The sequence below is a fragment of the Trichomycterus rosablanca genome, chromosome 17, assembly GCF_030014385.1.
Source record: "Trichomycterus rosablanca isolate fTriRos1 chromosome 17, fTriRos1.hap1, whole genome shotgun sequence".
Lineage (NCBI taxonomy): Eukaryota > Metazoa > Chordata > Actinopteri > Siluriformes > Trichomycteridae > Trichomycterus > Trichomycterus rosablanca.
Window position 1 is genome coordinate 4,789,459 of NC_086004.1, and position 22,035 is coordinate 4,811,493.

Genomic DNA, 22,035 nt, shown 5'->3' on the forward strand with positions numbered 1-22,035 from the left:
GTGGTAATAAGGCAGAACCATGCACATTTAGTATAGGGGCAGTGATCAAGAAAAAGGGGCTTCCATCATTTTACAGCACCAATGATATAGACCAAATGGCCAAAAGTATGTGGACATCCTAATTTGAGCTTGTTAGACATTCACTGCCAAAACCATGGGGATTAATATGGAGTTGTCTCCTTCTTTTGTTGCTTTATACTTCTAAGAAGGCTTTCCAAAAACTCAAACAGATTCAAGCCTGATTCAATTCCCACCAAGTCAACAGCTCTACCTGCTGTAACACAATTTCATTCAATTTATGTAAATAGATCAATCTATCTAAATTTACTACAGCCTGTAGTCAATGTCTGTGGAATATCTGTAGGCGACACTGCCAGACTGGAGAGAATTTTTATGAGCACTGCAGCTCCTGGGTCCCAAGCCGACCTTAATACTTAGCTTATTAATTGTATCTCATTAAAATAAGATCTTGGTCCAAGGTGCACCCAAGAGCAAGACTCTAGTCAAAGGGCCCACAACTGCACATTTTTGTAAGTCACCCAGAGGGAAGATTAAACCACAGTCATGATATACACCAGCACAAAGACTACTTGTCCAGTCAGGGACAAACTGCAGGTGCTAGAGTCACTGTGGGTCTATATCTCTATATAATGAACATGTACTATCACTGTTTAGTAGTTTATTTTATTTATTTATCTCTAGTAACCACTTCATCCTAATCAGGGTTAAAAGTGGATGTGGGAACACTGGGAGCAAGGCAGAAATCACTGGAAAGTGTCTCTAACAGGCATGACCCACCTCCTCACACAGAGAACCAGGCAAGAATAGACTGTTCACCTACTGGCATGTTTTGGTGAGATAACTGATGATGTGATGTGAAATTCTAAATGTTGTTTGCAGTTCTAAACAGCTTGAGTATGAATTGGCAGGAACATTTTTAATACAATAATAAAATATATATTTGAGCCCCCAGCCACGAAGTCTCATCATATGAAATGAAAAATAAACAATTCTGCAAAAGATAAACAGCCTGCAGAACATCAGGCTTAGTAATTTTACATCCCAATCCATCAGCCCAGAGAGCTGTGTGACTGTCCTCCTATTGGAATCCTTTATCACCCATTATGGTGTGTTCATGCACAACTCTAACACTGTCACAACAGAGGGCTGACATTAGATCAGCGTAAATAAACTTACAGGTAATAAGATGACCCAGTTGTGTCTGGTGTGTAAAAACCTCACTCTGTTTGTCAACCCTAAGAGAAGGCAGACAACTTAATATCAGCATGGTGCCACATAAAGGTTCACCAGCTTCGAGTACATAACATGCCCTTGACAAACTTAATCTGGTTTATACATCAGAAGAAATATTAAGAAAAAAATAAAAATAGTTTGTAGCATGATGGTGCTTTTGGTAGAGTGGAAGAATTTCCTTCCACCTCACTAAAATGTATAGACAAATGAATGGGTGACATTTAGTTTGTGACTTATAAAGAGTTCAGGAAATGTACCAATAGAAATGCAACTGGGCTACGAAGAAATAAAAATTGGTTATTAGAATTTAGAGGCACTCTGGTGGCTCTGTGTTTAAGTAGGCTAACCCATTACTGCTGAGATCAAGGGTTTGAATCAGGGCCTTGCTCAAGGGTCCAACAGTGGCTGCATGGCAGAGCTGGGATTCCAACTCACAACCTCTCAGTTGATAACCCAAATCTCTACACACTAGGCTACCACTGTCCCTAAACAAGGTAAAAAAATGAAATGATAATGAATTCATAATTTGATGCACCTCTAGTTAAGATGCTCTATACATCATTTACTTAAAAAAACCCAAACACTTTCATTACCATTTTCTCCTCATAAAGCTGAAATCCTATCTGAATGTTACTTTTTGAATGTAAGTCTTGTTTACTGTAATGCACATTTTTTTTTGCATGAAGACGGTGAACAGAAATGCCAATACTAAAGAAAGCAGCCCTCCGGGAGGTCATGGTCTAGTACAGCAACCACAAAGGGTAATGAAGTCAGCCCTGTGCATCACTGGGTCGGTGCTCCCACTCATCTTAGAGATCTATAAGACTTGCAGTAAAAGAGTGCAGTATCATCAGTGACCCCACACACCCCTACTGAGACCTCGCTTCACATTGCAGCCATCTGGTAAATGCTGCTGGAACATCTGGTAAAATAAAGCTATAAAATGGACAATTCCTGTCCTCAAGCCATCAGCATTCTCCACCTGTCTTCAATGAGCCATTTGCACTAACTATTAGGTTTAAATGAGCCATTTTCACTGTCTGCACATTAATGTTTAACGTCTATTAGCACTGTGTAATGCTTTATTGCTGCCAGTGGTTTATGTTTGCTCTGGATCTTCTCCCTCAGCTTTGTATATCTATTGCTTCTTATTATTTAAAATGATTTGTTACTCTTCCGTTTGTGTAGCACATTAGTCTGGGGAAAAACACTTAAATGCTTAAAGCTGCAGTACAGGAACAAGCAGTGGAAGAGATGCCACCATCACTGGGCATCATACACTAACCAAACTCTAAAAAAACAAACCCTGATCACTGGAGCTGTACAGCATCACACCCTGCTGAGCCAACAGTGGACCTGATTGTTAACAAAGAAGCTTAAGATGCTCAGATGCTCAGCATTATCACAAGCTTGCTGGTTTAAAAAGAACATTTTGATTTATTTTATTCATTTCCTCCATACACACTGAAACTCTAGTGGCCTGCACAGAGCCCTGACCTCGACCTCACTGAACACCTCTGGGATAAAATGGAGGACTAATTGCAAGTCAAAACCTTTTAATCTAACACAAGTTCCTGACCTTACAAATGAAGAGGGAAAGCTTTAATGGTTGCAAGGGAGGTGGGATTTAATATTAATGCCTGTGGCTTTCAGATGGAGTGTCCAACAACAACACAGTACTTGCTTTGATCAAATTGTTTCCTTTTCACTCTCCAGTAAATATGTAGTTACTTTACAGTAGAACCACTGACCAATGTACCTTTAAATAATCAGATTAAAATGATAAACAACCAGCTATTACATATATTTACATCAGATATAATTCACCAGCAGTGCAGAGATTCTGACAGCTCTGCTACCAGTCAGCTGGGTGCCCCCTAGCAGGCACAACTGTGCAATACCTGCAACAGGCAAAATTGGCTTCCAGTCTGCTGGGTGGGAAAGAGGGTTATCAATGCTGTATAAGGACCTTGGCCGCCTGGGGCACCTGTACAGAAAGTGAAGGAGTGCAGAGATCGGGGCGTGGCTCTTGGTATGTGCAAATCCACCAAAGTATGGGTAAATAAGAAAGGATTGGTGGACTGTGAATATACACTCTCCTAGGACGCCGTCGGGGTCCCCGGCAGGTAAAATGTATTTAAAAAATCGAATCAAATCCATAAATATACTGTATATATATATTTAATATATCATTTACAAGCAAACTATTAAAAAACTGATTAAAATGGTGTCAGCTTCACAGTCAGGGATATAATATGCATTATGTTGAATGCATTAAAGATGATCAAGCATTAAAACTGAGTGACTTTGACAAAGGCCAGATTGTTCTAGCCAGATGACTGAGTTGAAGTTTGTGTGTCTGAGTCACTGCTCAGCTGTTAAATCGTCTGTAAACACATCAATTCAAAGTTGATTCTTGTTAGACAGTTTTCAGCAATCAAAAGAATAAAAGAGGATTTATTACCAGCTACAGAATGCTATGTTACTTACCTTATCTAAGATCTTATAGTAGTTAGTAAAGATCATAGCACTTTAGTTGTTTAAATGCGGGTCTGCTGAGTGAGGCGTCCTGTCACAGCAAGGGGGAAATGCTCCTGGCCATAGGCTCAGTAAAACAAGTGCCCTTACATCTGCAGCATGGAAGAGAAAAAACTGCTCCAGACAAATTGGACCAGTGATTGGGCAGAAAACATCTTCAGGCCCTGCACAACAGTGCTATATGAAAGCAGCCTTGGCCACTGAACCATGTCCCAGAGGGCAGCAATCTGACATCAACTTTTCATGTAGGGGACTCATTCCTCAGTGCCTTGTGCAGTCAAGGGCCCGGAAGGGGGGTCTTTCATTTCACGCTCATCAGATTTATGCTTTCAATTTCACCAGCTGCCAAGGAATTTGTAAACGAGGGACCTTATAAAATGTAAACATCCCCCATGTCTAATAAATGAGACCCCAAATGCAATCAACAATTTCATGGCCATGAATCCACGCTGGCCTTGCAAGTCCAGTCATGAAAATTTTGTAAATAAAATTCTATAAAATGAAAAGCAAACAAACGGATCAATATCACAATGAAGGACCTCTTTTCAACAGAGAACAGAAAGTTTCCCTGGATTGCACTCAGTCACTCGGTGCTTCAGGGTTCAAAAGCTGATGATTAAAAATGTAAACGCTCCTGACAGAGGCAGACAGGTCTCGATTACAATGCACTGGCTGTCTGCAGTTGTCTTCTCCTGGCTGTCAGCCCTCGCACGCTGGCGCTGAGTGCCACCAAAGAACAGCTCTTCTTTAACTCACACAACACAGACACATGAGTCTACCTCAGTCCCAGTGCTTCTTGATGTGCAGTGACTCACAAGGACAGGACAAACTTTCGAGGGCACCTTTCAGAAGAAAGCTTGAATGTGATAAACAATTCTTAAAGGCTGGAATCTGTGAAAGCAGGCAGGAGGAAATTTTTTTTTTCCTGTTCTCTGTATTTACAATTATTAGTCATGTCCAATTTCTCACTCTTAACTTCCCACCCTGAGCGAGCAGAGTCACAGACTATACCATGAGCTTTCTGACCGCTTCTTTTCACCTCTGAGTGAGCAGTATTGCAGATACTGGTACCACTCAGGGACTGGTAAACAGAAGACTTGCTAAAAATTGCTACTGTTGGGCCCTTTAGAAAGGCTCTTAGGCTCTTAAACCTTAACTGCTTGGATTGTATTCAGTCAAAACTGTGTCCCAGTACTTTTGTCCAGATATATTTAATTTTTTCACTATTTATTAATCAAACTACTTACTGATCCCTCCATATCTAAACTCAGCCATCCATAAAATCAACTAATTTATTTAGTCATCCATGGATGGATAATGGCTGTATGAATGGACAAATGGATGTATGGATTGATAAATGGATGGATGAAAGGATGACTGGGTGAATGGATCAATGGATGGATGAATAGATGGATGGATGGATGGACAGATGAATGGACAGATGGATGAGTGTGTGAATAGATGGATGGATGGATGGACAGATGGATGAGTGGATGAATGGATAAATGGATGGATGAATAGATGAATGTACAGATGGATGAGTGGATGAATGGATGGATGAATAGATGGATGGATGGACAGATGGATGAGTGGATGAATGGATAAATGAATAGATGGGCAGATGGATGAGTGGGTGAATGGATAAATGGATGGATGAATAGATGAATGGAAAGATGGATGAGTGGGAGAATAGCTGGATGGATGAATAGATGAATGGACAGATGGATGAGTGGGTGAATGGATAAATGGATGGATGAATAGATGAATGTACAGATGGATGAGTGGATGAATGGATGGATGAATAGATGGATGGATGGACAGATGGATGAGTGGGTGAATGGATAAATGAATAGATGGACAGATGGATGAGTGGATGAATGGATGGATGAATAGATGGGCAGATGGATGAGTGGGTGAATGGATAAATGGATGGATGAATAGATGAATGGACAGATGGATGAGTGGATGAATGGATGGATGAATAGATGGATGGATGGACAGATGGATGAGTGGGTGAATGGATAAATGAATAGATGGGCAGATGGATGAGTGGGTGAATGGATAAATGGATGGATGAATAGATGAATGGAAAGATGGATGAGTGGGAGAATAGCTGGATGGATGAATAGATGAATGGACAGATGGATGAGTGGGTGAATGGATAAATGGATGGATGAATAGATGGACAGATGGATGAGTAGGTGATTAGATGGATGGATGAATAGATGAATTAATGGATAAATAGATGGATGGATGAATAGTTGAATGGGCAGATGGATGAGTGGGTAAATAAATGGATGGATAGATGAATGAATGGATAAATAGATGGATGGATGAATGGATGGATGGATAAATAGATGGATGGATGAATAGTTGAATGGACAGATGGATGAGTGGTTGAATAGATAGATGAATAGATGAATGGACAGATGCATACGTGAGTGAATAGATGGATGGATAAATAGACAGATGTATGAGTGGGTGAATACATGTATGAGTGGGTGAATAGATGGATGGATGGATAAATGGATAAGTGAAAGATAAAACATTGCTGGATGCTAAACATTTTACTGGGAGAAGTGTGGATGTCTTGTGCTCATTCGAATGTCAGAAACATTAATAATTGCACTCAGGTCAGAATGACTGTTGTTAGTGGACAGTGATGGTGATATTATTTCGCAATTATTTAGCATTTGATGGTCAAATTGCTGTCCCTCAGGGTGCTGTGTGTCAAATCTGATTGATTTCACTGGAAATGGTGGGATAAGAATAGGAAGATGTTTATAGATTGCAGAAACATGTGGGGCGCAGGAGCAGCGTCGAGATCTAAACAATGGTGCATGAATGTGAGAGAGTTCTAATTCCTCTCATGTTGTAGCTGCTCAAAACAATTCCTAGTAAATCTACTCAGATGATGAACGTTCCTCTGTAAACAAGGCACTTGCAATAAATGTCCTTCAAAAGCAGCAATAAAAAAGACAAGTTAATCACAAACAAATTGATTCTCCTGTCTCAGCCTGCTATTCTCATTTCCTTTTAGTGACACCTGAGACCTCGTGTTGTCATAACATGGACCACTAAGGACCCTCGCCAGAGAACTAAATGCCAAGATCTCATATCTAATAGTGTCTCAATTAATTAAACGGGGATGGTGAAAACCAGTAAGAGGAAGTGGTTGGAAAAGGGTAGAGTTGCCATGGCTACTACTGGTTTTATATATGCAGCATATGTTTGTTTATTCTGTAGATAAATCACATATCATGTGAGGGGTACATTAACAGTTTAACACAGTTTAAGCAATGAGAGCAGAGAGTTTCAGACCGCTGGTGAAAATGCTTCTATGCTGACGTTTCCTCCCAGTTTCTTACATTTCCTCATATAATCAAGATTTATATTGAAGCTTTCTTGACCAACATCAGTGCCCAGACATACAAATGATCTTTTGAGCAAATGGGTACAAATTCCCACAGACAAAATTCAAAGTCTTGAGACGCCTTATCAGAAGAGTGGCTGTTGTTATAGCTGAGAAGATCACAAAGAGGTCACACATAGAGGTGTCTATTAAATACCATTAGTTGTTTTAAATGAGATGTCCAACAAGCTCATGATCAGGTGTCCAGATACTTTTGGCCACGTATAAGAGGATAAGAGGTGCATACTGGACTGGCTCCAGGAAATCCCTGGCACCGTTCAGCCTGTGCAGCTCTGAGGTTTAGAGCAGCCATGGCTGTGGGTTTAAGCCAGACAGCCGCAGGCAGGCTGCTGTCAACAAGGCTCGTGCAACAAGTCAGAGAGCTTTACAGATCCTAATGAGCAAAGGTGTCACAACATATCAAACCGCTGCTCTTCAGATCTGACAGACCCTCAGCTCTGTATGTGATGTGCTGAGGTCAAGCTTGCTCGCTCTCATCTTTGTCTCCAACAGAATGTGTGTGTAAACAGAGAGGAAAAGAGAGACGACAGAAGTGAGAGGCTGATACAGACACAGCAGGCCATAAAAGATTCAAAAAGCTAAAAATGAAAACAAACACAACAAATACACACACAGGAAACAGAGAAGCACTTTCAGTTAACAATGAACAAGACATGACAAGACACGGCTCCAAGTCTAAAGCTCTTGTAGTCCAGGGTTGTCCCAATACACAATTCTGATGGTCAGTAATATTACCAATAACATTTGTCAGTTATTTGTGCCCATTTCAAGACCACAGCAAATAGAAAACTGCAATCACATGCACTTTTGTATTCACAAACTACATGTAATTTCATTTTCATGGTTAACCACCTCTTTATCCTGGTCAGGGTCGCTGCAGTAATACACCCAGGACAAGACACCAATCCATCCCCAGGCCTCAGCCACTACCCTCAGACATAGCCAATCTGTATGTACATGCCTGGATTCAAACCCTAGCTGGCAAAATTTAACGGTGCACCACATAAGCATCATAAACGAACACTAGAACTATTAAAGGACTTAGTAAAGGACTTGTCTGTCATAGCAGTTTTGAGATTTTTATGTTTTCTGCTTTTATGGTTAATAACTGAAACACATTTATTTTTTGTTCTTGTGTCAAATATATAGTGCCTAACATTAACCTCTCACTCCAGTTCCTTAAATATTCCCATATACTGTTCGCTAGCACCACATAGCATATTGGTACCAATCATTATTTTTATTGACTCATTTAACTGAGAACAGAAAGACAACATAGATAGTGTGATGGACAAATATGGTGAGATGATAAATAAAAACAAATAGTTGACTGGATTGTAGAATTTATTGACACGATCGTGACTCTGGACAAGAACCCATAACAGATGCTATGGCTATTTCTTTATACTGCTCTGTTCACATGACATTGGGTGTTGGACCCATTAGGTGTTACCCCCTATAGGTTTTACAACTGCTTTATGACCATTTACCGCTTAACAACAGATATGTTGCTTATCTTTGCAGTCTAGACTCCAAGTCTCTGCTCAAGCACAGTATGACTAAGAATTCAGGACAAAACAGCATACTACTACAATTTAAGCAATATAAAGCATAAAATCTAATTTCTTCCATAACAATAGACAGACAGGCGGGCGGACGGACAGACAGATAGATATAATGGTAGACTGATGTAACGAAGGAGGTATATACCCACCATGCTTAAGCCATTAAAGAGCTAATTACTGACAGTGTTTTTGAGGTGTACGCATCAGGCAGCACTAGTGGGCCAGTAATGTAGAGCAGATCCCCCGAGGACGCTGGAGGTGGTACAGTGCTTTCTCTACCTCTCATAAGTGACATACATAGAAAAAGAAAAGTCAAACTATTAGGAGACCTACGGTAGCTGGTGAATGCACCCCGAGTTCCCAGCGAAGTAGGTCTTACAGAGCAAGGCAAACAAAGGCCTTAAGTGGCAGGAGGACCAATTAGGGCTGATCACCCGCAGCTGTCGAGCTGGCTATTTAAGCCAGCTCTGCACAGCAGCGGGTGTCGCACCTTTTGTTTGTTTCCCGGTTTGTAAGTGGCAGTTCGTCCGCGCTTTCTAGGGGTTAGATGGTATCCCCTGGTGGCATAGCCATTAGGGTGTGTAGACTGAAAGGTCGAGGTACGTCTTTATTTTACCTTAGATATTAGCATGGTGCGACGCCGTGCAGCCCTCGCGCTGCGTTTTGTTTACCGGGTTAGCATTAGCGATGCTGCTACTCTACCAGCCATTCTGCTGGGAGCAGTACTCTCGCAAGCCCTATTAACCAGTCAGTTATAGGATTCAGTTACCGCTGGGTGGCGACGCCGTTAAGCGTTCGGCTCGTACGCTGTATTCCCCAGTTCGAATCCGCACTTTGCCTGTGTAAACTAAATATTATCTTTTTCTCTTTTCAGATCGGCGAACTCCCTCAGCTGTGTACCCCGGCGAGGTTTACGCCGATCGCGGACATCTCTAGCCTCCCGTTGTTCTGGAGCTAGTGTATTCGGGAGAATTCCTCTGTCACCCTCAGCTTCCCGCGCCGTTATAGCGCGGAGATTACGCGCCCGTCCCTCACCGAGGAGAACAGGGTTCGCGTCCTCATCGGGCATTTATTTCTCTGTGTTGTTTTTCTTTGCCTGCAGTCAGCGGCACCATCGGACTTCCCGATTGGTTTTTATTTTCTCGTTTTTTCTCTGTGTTTATTTCATATTATAAATAAAATATTATTTAATTTAATTTTTCCGCATTTGAGTCCTCCTTCTCCCACGTGACAGAAAGGTGCGACCACTCATGGACTCAGCGGAACCCACACATGTCTCTGACGTGCTTCGCCACCAAGGGGTGGCGCTGGGCAGGCACGAGGTAGCTCTCAACGAGCTTGCACAGTGCGTAGCCGCGTTCGCCCAACGCGTGCCAACCTCGGGAGCCGCCCCGAATACCGTGACCCACTCTGGGGAGTCTGTCACCCGTGACACGCCAATCCCTCCCCCTGAGAGATACTCAGGGGAAGCGAAAAAGTGTCGGGGATTTCTCCTCCAATGCTCGCTAGCGTTCGAGCTGCAACCGTCTCGCTACCCAACAGAACGTTCTAAAGTGGCCTATATCATTTCCCTTCTCACCGGGAGGGCATTGGAATGGGCTACCGCTCTTTGGGAGCAGAATGCCCCTGAATGTTCGTCAGAAAGCTCCTTTAAGGAGGCTTTAAAGGAGACGTTTTTTCACCCTGCAGGGGGTCGAGAGGCGGGTCCACGCCTGCTCGAACTCACGCAAGGTAGTCGCTCAGTAGCGGACTACGTCATAGAGTTTCGAACGCTAGCGGCAGAGTGTGGTTGGGATGAGGGGGCCCTCATCGCCATTTTCCATCGCGGCCTTTCCTGCAAAGTTAAGGACGAGCTGGCCACCAGAGATCCTCCTGCCACCCTTAGGGCCTTTTACACGCTGGCCACGTCTATAGACACCCGACTTCGCCAGCGAGCGCCGGAACGGGGTTCCTGTCCTCCGTTCGTTCGCTCGTTGGTCCCTCCTAGCTCCCCTCCGTCCAATCCCGATCCCGAACCCATGCAATTGGGTTCGACACGACCTGACACCCCTCAGGCATCAGGATCCCGCTACACACCCCGACAACCGTTAAACTAGCAGGCCGCTCTCGAACCAGGGAGTCAAAAGAGGGCCAGACTAGCATCCCTGGTCAGGGCCTGTTTTTGTCGGCCCAATTGTCTTGGGGTTCGGGAGACACAAACCTCCAGGTTTGTGTAGATTCGGGAGCGGTGGAGAGCTTTATTGACATCGATCTGGTACGCAGGCTGGGGATAGAGGTCCAAGCGCTAACCAGGCCGGTCTCGGTCCATGCTGTTGATGGCCGAGCCGTAGCGGGTAGCCCGATTACCCATCGGACGCAGCCCTTGACGCTGCGTCTGGAGGACCACGAGGAACGGATCACCTTTTTAGTGACTCACGTTCCTCACCTCCAGGTGGTCCTGGGTTTTTCGTGGTTACAAAGACACAACCCCCAGATCGACTGAGCCACCGGGTCAATCTTCATTTGGGGAACACGGTGTAGAGATTCGTGCTTGCTTCAAGCCGGCACGAATCTCGACCCGCCAGTACCAAAAATGGAGACACCGGAGTTGGCCACAGTTCCTCCTGTGTACCATGATCTTCAGGAGGTTTTTAGCAAGTCCAGGGCGCGGGACTTGCCCCCCCATAGACCGTACGACTGCGCCATAAATTTGTTGCCCGGCACTACTCCTCCTAGGGGGCGCCTTTTCTCGCTCTCCGGTCCGGAGAAGGTGGCCATGGAGGAGTATTTGCGCGAGGCGCTTAAGCAGGGGTTCATTCGTCCTTCTTCCTCCCCGGCCGGGGCGGGGTTTTTTTTTGTTGGTAAGAAGGACGGTTCCTTGCGCCCTTGTGTCGATTATCGCGGTCTAAACGCCATTACGATCAAGGATCGGTACCCGCTGCCGCTGATGGCCACGGCTTTCGAAGCCCTTCAGCGAGCATCTATTTTTACTAAGCTCGATTTACGCAGCGCGTACAATCTGATCCGGATCAGGCAGGGGGACGAGTGGAAGACTGTGTTCATTACGCCCACTGGCCACTATGAGTACCTAGTGATGCCCTTTGGGTTAATGAATGCCCCCGCAGTCTTCCAGAGGTTCATCAATGAGGTCCTACGGGAGACCCTTGATAAGTTCGTCTATGTCTATCTAGACGATATTCTTATTTTTAGCCGGTCCATCGACGAACACATAGGGCATGTCCGGCGAGTTCTCCAGCTCTTGCTCGAACACCACCTTTTCGTCAAGCTGGAGAAATCCGTCTTTCACGCCCCTTCGGTTTCGTTCCTGGGGTTCATAGTGTCACAAGGCACCCTACGCATGGATCCAGCTAAAATTAAAGCTGTGGAGAGCTGGCCGACTCCAAGTTCTGTTCGCCAAATGCAAAGGTTTTTGGGCTTTGCAAACTTTTTTAGGCGATTTATCAAGAACTTCAGCACTATTGCCGCACCACTAACAGCCCTTACTGGCAAGGGGCCTTTTAAGTGGTCGATGCCGGCCCAACAAGCCTTTGATAGGTTGAGATCTCTCTTGACGACTGCTCCTGTTTTGCAGTTGCCTGACCCTGAGGAGCCATTCGTGGTCGAAGTGGATGCCTCTGAGGTTGGGGTTGGGGCAGTATTGTCCCAGAGAGTGGGGCCAGGAGAGAAGCTGCATCCGTGTGCCTTCTTTTCGCACCGCCTGACTCCGGCTGAGCGGAATTACCCGGTCGGAGACAGGGAACTTCTAGCCATTAAGTTGGCTTTAGATGAGTGGCGACACTGGCTCGAGGGAGCTAAACATCCTTTTCTTGTTTGGACTGATCACAAAAACTTGTCGTTCATCCAACAGGTCAAAAGGATGAATTCTCGTCAGGCACGGTGGTCCTTATTTTTTTGTAGGTTCCATTTTACGCTGTCGTATAGACCGGGGTCCAAGAATGTTAAACCGGATGCCCTGTCTAGGCAGTGGGAACCAACTAGGCCGGAGACCGAGCCTGATCCCGTGATTCCCTCGATCCAGATAGCTGCCCCAGTCACCTGGGGGTATTTCAAAGGTCATTCGGGACGCCCAAAGGGCCGAACCCGACCCCGGAGGGGGACCTACTGACAGGCTGTATATACCTTCTACTGTACGGCGTCAGGTTTTTGAGTGGGCTCATGCCTCTCCTTTTGCGGCGCACCCAGGTGTGACTAAGTCCCTGGTTTTGCTGCGCCGAAGATTTTGGTGGCCGGGGATGGAGAATGAGGTACGTGACTTCGTCCGTATCTGCACTGTGTGCGCTCAGAACAAGAGCCCCAGAGAGCGCCCACGTGGCCTTCTCCATCCGTTGCCAATACCTTACAAGACCGTGGTCCCATATCGCTCAAGATTTTGTGACAGGCTTGCCAAAGTCTAGAGGGTTCACGGCGGTGTTGGTAATTGTTGACCGGTTCACCAAGTCTTGCCTGTTTATCCCGCTGCCCAAGCTACCATCCGCCATGGGTACTGCGCAGATCATCCTGCAACATGTGGTGAGAGCGCATGGGGTCCCATCAGACATTGTGTCTGATCGGGGCCCGCAGTTTGTAAGCCAGTGCTGGCGGGCCTTCTGCCAACTTATTGGCGCTAAGGCCAGCTTATCCTCGGGGTATCACCCCGAGTCGAATGGGCAGTCGGAAAAGCAAAATGCTCAGGTGCCTGACGGCAGGGAATCCGGCCACGTGGTCGGATAAACTCTTGTGGGCTGAATTTGCTCACAATACCCTGCATCATTCGGCGATAGGAATGTCACCATTTGAAGCTCAGTTCGGGTACCCTCCTCCGCTCTTTCCTGAGCAGGAGCAGCAAGTAGCGGTCCCGTCTGTACAGCTTCATGTCCGCCGCTGCTGCGCCGCCTGGCGTAAAGCAAGGCAGGCACTTGTGGCCACCCAGCGCTCCATGAAGCGCACTGCTGACCGCAGGCGGCAGCCGGCACTCACCTTCCGGCCGGGCCAACGTGTCCTTGTGTCGACAAGGGATCTCCCCGTCAGAGGTGCCCCTCACAAGCTGGCACCCAGGTACATTGGCCCGTTTAAGGTGGTCAGGCGGATCAACCCGGTGACCTATAGGTTGGAGCTTCCTCCCAAGATGAAAGTGCATCCAACCTTTCATGTCTCCCAACTCCGACCATTTATGTGCGGGGGAGTTCTACCCCCTCCCCAGCCTCCCGCCCCTCGTATCATCCAGGGTGCCCCTGCCTTCACTGTCCGCCGCCTGCTGGATTGCAGGAAGGTTCAGGGTAGCACCCAATACTTGGTGGATTGGGAGGGCTACGGCCCTGAGGAACGTTCATGGGTACCGGCTTGGCAGATCCTGGACCCTGAATTGATCCGCGAGTTCCGCCGGAACCGTGCTGCGGGTCTTGGGACCTCAGGAGCTGTCCCTAGAGGAGGGGGTTCTATTAGGAGACCTACGGTAGCTGGTGAATGCACCCCGAGTTCCCAGCGAAGTAGGTCTTACAGAGCAAGGCAAACAAAGGCCTTAAGTGGCAGGAGGACCAATTAGGGCTGATCACCTGCAGCTGTCGAGCTGGCTATTTAAGCCAGCTCTGCACAGCAGCAGGTGTCGCACCTTTTGTTTGTTTCCCGGTTTGTAAGTGGCAGTTCGTCCGCGCTTTCTAGGGGTTAGATGGTATCCCCTGGTGGCATAGCCATTAGGGTGTGTAGACTGAATGGTCGAGGTACGTCTTTATTTTACCTTAGATATTAGCATGGTGCGACGCCGTGCAGCCCTCGCGCTGCGTTTTGTTTATCGGGTTAGCATTAGCGATGCTGCTACTCTACCAGCCATTCTGCTGGGAGCAGTACTCTCGCAAGCCCTATTAACCAGTCAGTTATAGGATTCAGTTACCGCTGGGTGGCGACGCCGTTAAGCGTTCGGCTCGTACGCTGTATTCCCCAGTTCGAATCCGCACTTTGCCTGTGTAAACTAAATATGATCTTTTTCTCTTTTCAGATCGGCGAACTCCCTCAGCTGTGTACCCCGGCGAGGTTTACGCCGATCGCGGACATCTCTAGCCTCCCGTTGTTCTGGAGCTAGTGTATTCGGGAGAATTCCTCTTCCGCATTTCTCTTCTGTAGCGCCTTAAGCGCTGTCACTCTCAGCTTCCCGCGCCTTTATAGCGCGGAGATTACGCGCCCGTCCCTCACCGAGGAGAACAGGGTTCGCGTCCTCATCGGGCATTTATTTCTCTGTGTTGTTTTTCTTTGCCTGCAGTCAGCGGCACCATCGGACTTTCCGATTGGTTTTTATTTTCTCGTTTTTTCTCTGTTTGTGTTTATTTCATATTATAAATAAAATATTATTTTATTTAATTTTTCCGCATTTGAGTCCTCCTTCTCCCACGTGACACAAACCATTTCTGTCAAATACAATAAAGGTAACAGTAAAAGAACGATTTTGCAATCCAGGACACAAACTATTTTAACAGAGTCTTTACAATGCAGGTTAATGCATTCATTAGTCTCAGACTGTCAGCTTAACTGTGAAATGATTCCCTCTGCTTTATTTCTTTCAGACACCGTGTTATGAATGTTGATGATTTACTGCAGGAAGATGAAGCTCTCAGGATCACATTCACCATCACAGGATCATCACAGGATCACAGGTCATCAATAAGGAAACCCTTAGTCCCTCATTTCCAGGGTTCATCTCTTGTATGATACAACCACCTGGTAGGCTGATAAGGAGCCATAAAAAACAGACCCAGACTTCATGGGAAATCAATTTGTCCATGAATATACAGTGCATGTCACAGCACTGTGTTTTATTTCTGCCCCTGGGCAGATGTGATGACATCAGATTCATAACCAATGTCAGGAAAATAAGATGAACAGGGTTTTCTTCCTTCCCTGGTATCTGCACTGTGTGGATATAAATGCTGAAGCATTTTTTTTTTTACATTTTCTTATTAAAATGTGCTTACATCATCAAGCCAAGTTTTACAACGCTGGCAGATGCTTTTGGAGTGCTCAGCTCATCAAGGCTAATTAATGAATCGACATTATGCTGTCGGCCCCGTACTGCTCACTTCATGGCCTTTAAAAGTAATAGTCCAACATTTTTTTTACCTAATTAATTTACTGTATCAGTGTGTGTTTGTGATTCAGAGGGTTTTAACATGATCTGCATGTTAAGAGTATAAAAACATGATTATATAGAACATGATGACCTTATTACAGAAAACATAAGAGACTGGCATTGACTATTTATGAGGGTTGTAAATATTGCTAATGGTCAAACTTCCTGACCTTATAAAAAAATACATGAAATAATCAGTGTAACATGTTGCTTTGTGTATAACACCATTCTTTTATTTTAAAAATAGGGTAGAATAATGAAAGAATATAGTAATTGTCTACATGTAAAAAAGGTTCTGCACAGGGTCCTGCACAGTAAAGTCACTATGAGTCTAAAAATCATGAGATGAGAACACCCTAATAAAATAAGTGGCCCCCTCTTATAGTCTGAGGTATTTTAGGACAGATACAATCCTGGAGACTACTAAAGATCAGGGTCGATTTGTTGATCAGAACTCCAAAGCTAAGAGAGAACACTAATGAGATGTGGGCTTCGAAAGGAGCCAATGATTTTTTAAAAGCATAGCACATTAAAGAACTGGACAGCCTACATACTGTAGCTATCAATCAGCGACACACTGGAGTGTGACTGTCTGCTAAGTGCAGAAGTGCAGCAGACGGAGTCTTCTTCCAACAGACAGTCCCAGCAGACGCACACTCGCTGCCCCGCAGTCCTGAAAGCCCATAAGTTACAGCACACAATTATTAATAGGTCTGGCTTCATGAATGTTTCAAACTCAATTAGGGGGACGGATGTCAATGCAAAGGAGTCAGGCGGTGCACTTGTGAAAATGCGGCTGGATTTATTTTCAGTTTCCTTCACTAAAACTTCTGTGCTTCATGTTAAACGGGGACTATTTTTCTCCTGTGGGCCTGTCTATAAATTGATTTTTTGAGTTTGCCTGTGTGTACGATAAGAAGGACTGAGAGGTTAGAGGTGGAGAGGGTTTTCTGGCGGAGGAAATGAAATGAATTCTTCTAGAGGAAAATGGCAGCGAGCCATCCGGTTGCTTGAGCCCCCATGTTTGCAGTGCATAGCAATTTTCATTCACCTTCTGTGCAAAATAACACAGAGCCAGCGGGGAGAGGAGTTGGGAGTTCTGAAGCGAAAAAAAGAGAAATGCAGTAAAATCGGCAGTGGAAAAGGGCAGAGAGTGAATGATGAAAAATGTTTTATTTTTAAAATTGGTTTTCATGCGAGAAAACAGTGATGTCAAAGGTGTTTCTGTTTCACCACCAGATCAGAGTAGATCTCAGTAAAAGAGTCCCCTGACTTTATATTTAAACAAAGATAACAGTCCACATCGAGGTCATTGTGGTCATTGATTTTATTTTTATTTATTTATTTTTTAATGCATTTTCTCCCCATTTTCCTTTAGCGCACTCAATTTTTTGTCTTCTGCTGCTACCAGAGATACCAGAAAGATTGCATCCGAGGAGAGCACGTCACTGTACACGCACGCCTCTTCCGACACGTGCACAGTCCTCCTCTTCTCGCCCCTGCATTCTGCACAGGCGTCTCTTCCGCCAATCAGGGTCCTTAAACAGGGTATGAAGACCCACCCACACATAATCTGGCCCCGACCCTGCAGATACCCTGCAGGTGGCCAATTAGTATCTGCTGCAGGCACTGACAATTATGCCCGCTAGTTGGCGCCCAACCGACCGGACGCAACACCGAGTTTCGAACCGAAGTGTTCAGGAACTCGGTGCTGGTGTGCAGGAGGGATATTCCACTGCGCCACCTGGGCGCCCGGTCACTGATTTTAGACAAGGAGATACCAGTGTGATGTTTATTATGAAATAAATTATTTATAGCTACATCCTTTATTTGATAATCTGCATGATGAGTGCTTGTCTGAGTAAACAAAAGGTTTAAATATCATTACAGGCAGAATGTGCAAAAAAGCAACTGTAAAAGGCTTTTCAAATAAATGATTAGGAAATTATAATGTCCTGATACCAGACTGCCTAAGAAAGACGTCTGGTGACTGACTGATCCTGTCAAAACACATTATTATACTATAATATTATACTTTGTATTAAAGTTTGTTCGTAAGCTCTCTACCACCAGTGGAACAAGGCTGAAAAGAAGCCACAAATTACTTCATTTATCATCAAACATTAATATTAAGAGACTGTATTTATTTTACTATTTTATTTTATTTTATTGGACTGTTTGTGTTTGGTTGTCTTATAGGATTTCTTCATTTTCATTTGCGATAATGTTAGCATCTACTCCTTATCCATTTTCTATAGTTTTGGGCTATCATCCACCCAAGCGCCATTATGAAGCATAATTTAAAAAAAGAATGCTTTTATATAGAAAAAAATCTCAGGATGGATTTGGTGGCCACAGTTCAGAACTTCTAAAGCTCCATGCTTCAGAAAGTTGGAAAGTTTGTTGTTGCTGAGTGCTTATGTGTTAAAAATGCAATGTTGGCAGCCTAGCAGGTTTCCTAGAAAAGAACACAAAACCTCCCAAGGAGCTGTCTGCCAACATGAGTGATTAGTAGAACTTTATGCCAGACTAAATTTTTGCCTGCATGATGCCTTTTTAGATCATATATATATTAGTATTTAAGAGGGACCTGAGATTCAATTTTACCAAAGCAAATTTTAACAAAACAATAAAACAGAGCTGCTGTTCAAGAGCTTCCTTATGTTATTACAATAGTAAATTAGTTCTCTATAGTGCTTGCTGTTAGTCTAAAGAACAAAACCACTAATAACCAGCACTAACCTGTTTCTGACCCCGACTGTTGTGTAATGACTCAACTGCTGTGTTAGAAAAACAACATCCTCATGTTTTATTTAGCTGTCCTGCATCACTAGAACAAATCTGACTGCTGCACACATCCTTGTACAAAACACCAAATCAACCCTGAGGTAATTTAATTCAATTACACTTAAACAAACTGTAACAGAGGGAGAATAACCATCAAACTGACTGGAACCTAAACAAAATCAAGAATCATCTTCACAGGAAGATGTTACTCAAAGAGGAATATACACAAAAAAGGAACCCTAGGAAAAAAACTAGAAAGATCATTACCAGAAGTGGTATTCAATATGTGGCTATCCACAGTGGGTAGCACTGTCACCTCACAGCAAGAAGGTCCTGGGTTCAATCCCCAAGTGGGGCGGTCCGGGTCCTTTCTGTGTGGAGTTTGCATGTTCTCCCCGTGTCTGTGTGAGTTTACTCCGGGTGCTCCGGTTTCCTCCCACAGTCCAAAGACATGCAAGTGAGGTGAATTGGAGACACTAAATTGTCCATGACTGTGTTCGATATAACCTTGTGAACTGATGAATCTTGTGTAATGAGTAACTACCGTTCCTGTCATGAATGTAACCAAAGTGTAAAACATGATGGTAAAATCCTAATAAACATTCACAGAAGTGGAGAAAGGAGTTATTAAGTCGACTCCTCGGCTGAGATTCTCTTGCCTATTTAACTACAGCTAAAAAGAGAAAGCATCAAGTGGAACTGCAACCACAGTAAGTCAACTAGCTTTTTGGTCCACCAATCAACTGACGTGGCTGAAGTTCAAATGCGTCTCTTCTTGAAGTATAAACTAACAAGAAGGGAAAGAGTGCAAAAGAAGAAAAGATCTAATCTGTCTAAGATTCAAAATAGAGAACGTGGCATCTAGGAAAGATCTCTGTTCTCTTTAGGACATAAAGAGTGCATTAGCACTTATTAGCACCACATCTCCTGGGTTTTGTTGTCCATTTAGAGCTCCACCAGATCATTTCACTCTTACTGCCATGAGATGAAAAGAAAAAAAAGGTAATCGACCCCAAACAAAAACCAATTTGTTGACCCAGACCTGATAAATAGTGAGTGGAGGTTAATGTACCTTCCCCAGTAAAGTAACAAATAAAGGTGAAACTCCAGTTTTAAAAAGCACCATTAGTGTTAATGACCTATTCTTTCTCCTCAGAGCATCAGTGAGGATGCGGCATTCAGTATTCCTACAACTACGCGTGTTACTGTCCAGTCTGACAGACAGCCTGGTCCAGAGGCAGTCTGCAGACAGTGTGTATCTGGGGGAAAGGTCTCGTCCCAATAGACCCTCACTAATAACCTCATAAATATTTCAGCTGCACAGTGGTAATGTAGTCTATACATTATGCAGGAATCCTAAACACCTCTTCTTCAATAATTACCAACTACAACTTAGGAAAACCTAGAGAAATCCACTGAGAGTACCACCAGAGTCTAGTTTTTTTATTTAAATATGCATTTAATGGAATAACAGTGATGAAGAAAGAAACAACATCTGTAGATGAACAGAATAAATAAAAAATTATTAAGAAACAAAAACAAAGATGAAAACAATTAAAAAAAAAGTGGGAAAGCAAGAAAAGAAAGAAAGAAAGAAAGAAAGAAAGAAAGAAAGAAAGAAAGAAAGAAAGAAAGAAAGAAAGAAAGAAAGAAAGAAAGAAAATGAAATTAAGACAGTACTGAACAAACAAATGAACAAAAGAAATTAAGAAAAGTGGGAAGGTGGAAAAAGGGTGAAAAGAAGAAAGAAATAATGTAATAAAGAAACAAAGCAATAACAGTAATAATAAAAAAGACCTGTTGCTTATCAGTCCTCTCTGCTTTGTTAATAGAATGACTTTAATTAGCAGGTGTAAAGCTGGTCAAGCTTTTGCACTAATATGCAATTAACCTTCTTGCCACTATAAGTAATTAATAGTGCACCTGATTCAGACACACAAATCCCTCCAAAAAGCTTCACCACCAGCCAGGAAAAGCTTTTACACAATCCAGAACGATTTTCAATACCAAAACAACACAATAAAACATCTCTAAAAAACCCAAATAATTAGGAAAGTTTACTAGCTAAATTGATCCCTCAGGTATGGATGACACACACCATGCATTGTGTAAATACATTGTGACTGATATCCTAAAACGGTTCAGGCTCCAAGCAATGCAATTTACAAATACAGTAATAAGCATATAAACTGCAACTCTGATTAATCTTTGGCCTTTAAGAGTAAAATAGTTCAAACATCTATTGTGCAAATGGAATGAGGGAGGACTGATGATCAGATAAATACGATTTTGCTTTGGTGCTTTGTGACTTGATGCAACTCAGCTGTCATTTCTGACCTTAAAGCACGTCATTTTATTTTATTTATTTATTAGGACTTTAACGTCATGTTTTACACTTCGGTTACATTCACGACAGGACAGGTACTCGTTAAGATGTCAAACACAGTCATGGAGAATTTCGTATCTCCAATTCATCTCACTTGCACATCTTTGGACTGTGGGAAGACACTGAAGCAAAGTCCACACAGAAAGGACCAGGAATGCTCCACCTGAGAATCGAACCCCGGGCCTTCTTGCTGTGAGGCGACAGTGCTACCCCCAAGCCACCGTGCCGCCCATTAAAGCACGTCGTTCTGCACAGACAAGCTCACTGAGAAGCAGTACAGAGGACAGATGAATGAGCTGATAATGTTAGTATCTGTAGAATAAACTGATCAATCTCATCACATACACACTCAAATAGCACTTTAAAGTGTTACATTGGGGTTTGTTTAGGATTTAAACTTTTTCATACTTTATGTGTGTGTTTATTTAAAATGAACACTTTTATTGTGTGTGTAAATATAATTTGCACTTTGGAATATTCTCGCCTCTGGTCTGTACTGATGTGAAGAACGAAAAGCAGCTCATTTGCAACACTGCACATGTTTACACATGGCAAGATTAGTAGTTTTTCTAAAAAAGTTAATTAGTCTGTAATTCAAAACAATTCCTTTTCGTCCTTATAATTCATACACGATCTCTGAAGTGATTAAAAAGCATCTTTTCCAGTTTTTATTACAGCGTTCCTGTTTGGGTTTAAAGGATTTATCTGCAACCTGTTCTGTCAGTGCAGAGCCTCACCATGGTGTAGCTTTGTTTTTTTCTGCAGAGCTTCTGTGTAGGACAGCGGTAACCTAGTGGGTAGAGCTTTGGGCTATTAATCAGTAGATTGTTGGTTCAAATCAAGGCTCTGCTATGCAGCCACTGTTGGGCTCTTGAGCAGGACTCTTAACCCTGTCTGCTCCAGGGACGCTCTACAATGGCTGACCCTATGCTCTGACCCAGTAATGCAGAAAAAGAATTTCATTGTACTGTACATA

The 22,035-nt window shown here is 43.7% G+C and overlaps 1 protein-coding gene across 6 annotated transcripts in view; it reads right to left on the reverse strand.

Annotated features, from left to right (window-relative positions):
* Positions 1-22,035, reverse strand: part of ncanb (neurocan b) — a 145,697-nt gene that overhangs the window by 25,858 nt on the left and 97,804 nt on the right. Inside the window, exon 10 of one of the 6 annotated variants that reach the window (XM_063013101.1) lies at positions 16,094-16,559. The exons of 4 other annotated variants lie outside the window; for them this stretch is intronic. In XM_063013101.1, coding sequence (XP_062869171.1) covers positions 16,453-16,559 — 107 coding nt within the window. In that variant the 3' untranslated portion in view covers positions 16,094-16,452. Of the gene's footprint in view, positions 1-16,093; positions 16,560-16,686; positions 16,986-22,035 lie in introns of those variants that run through there. One more of the 6 variants, XM_063013102.1, reaches the window with a different exon arrangement.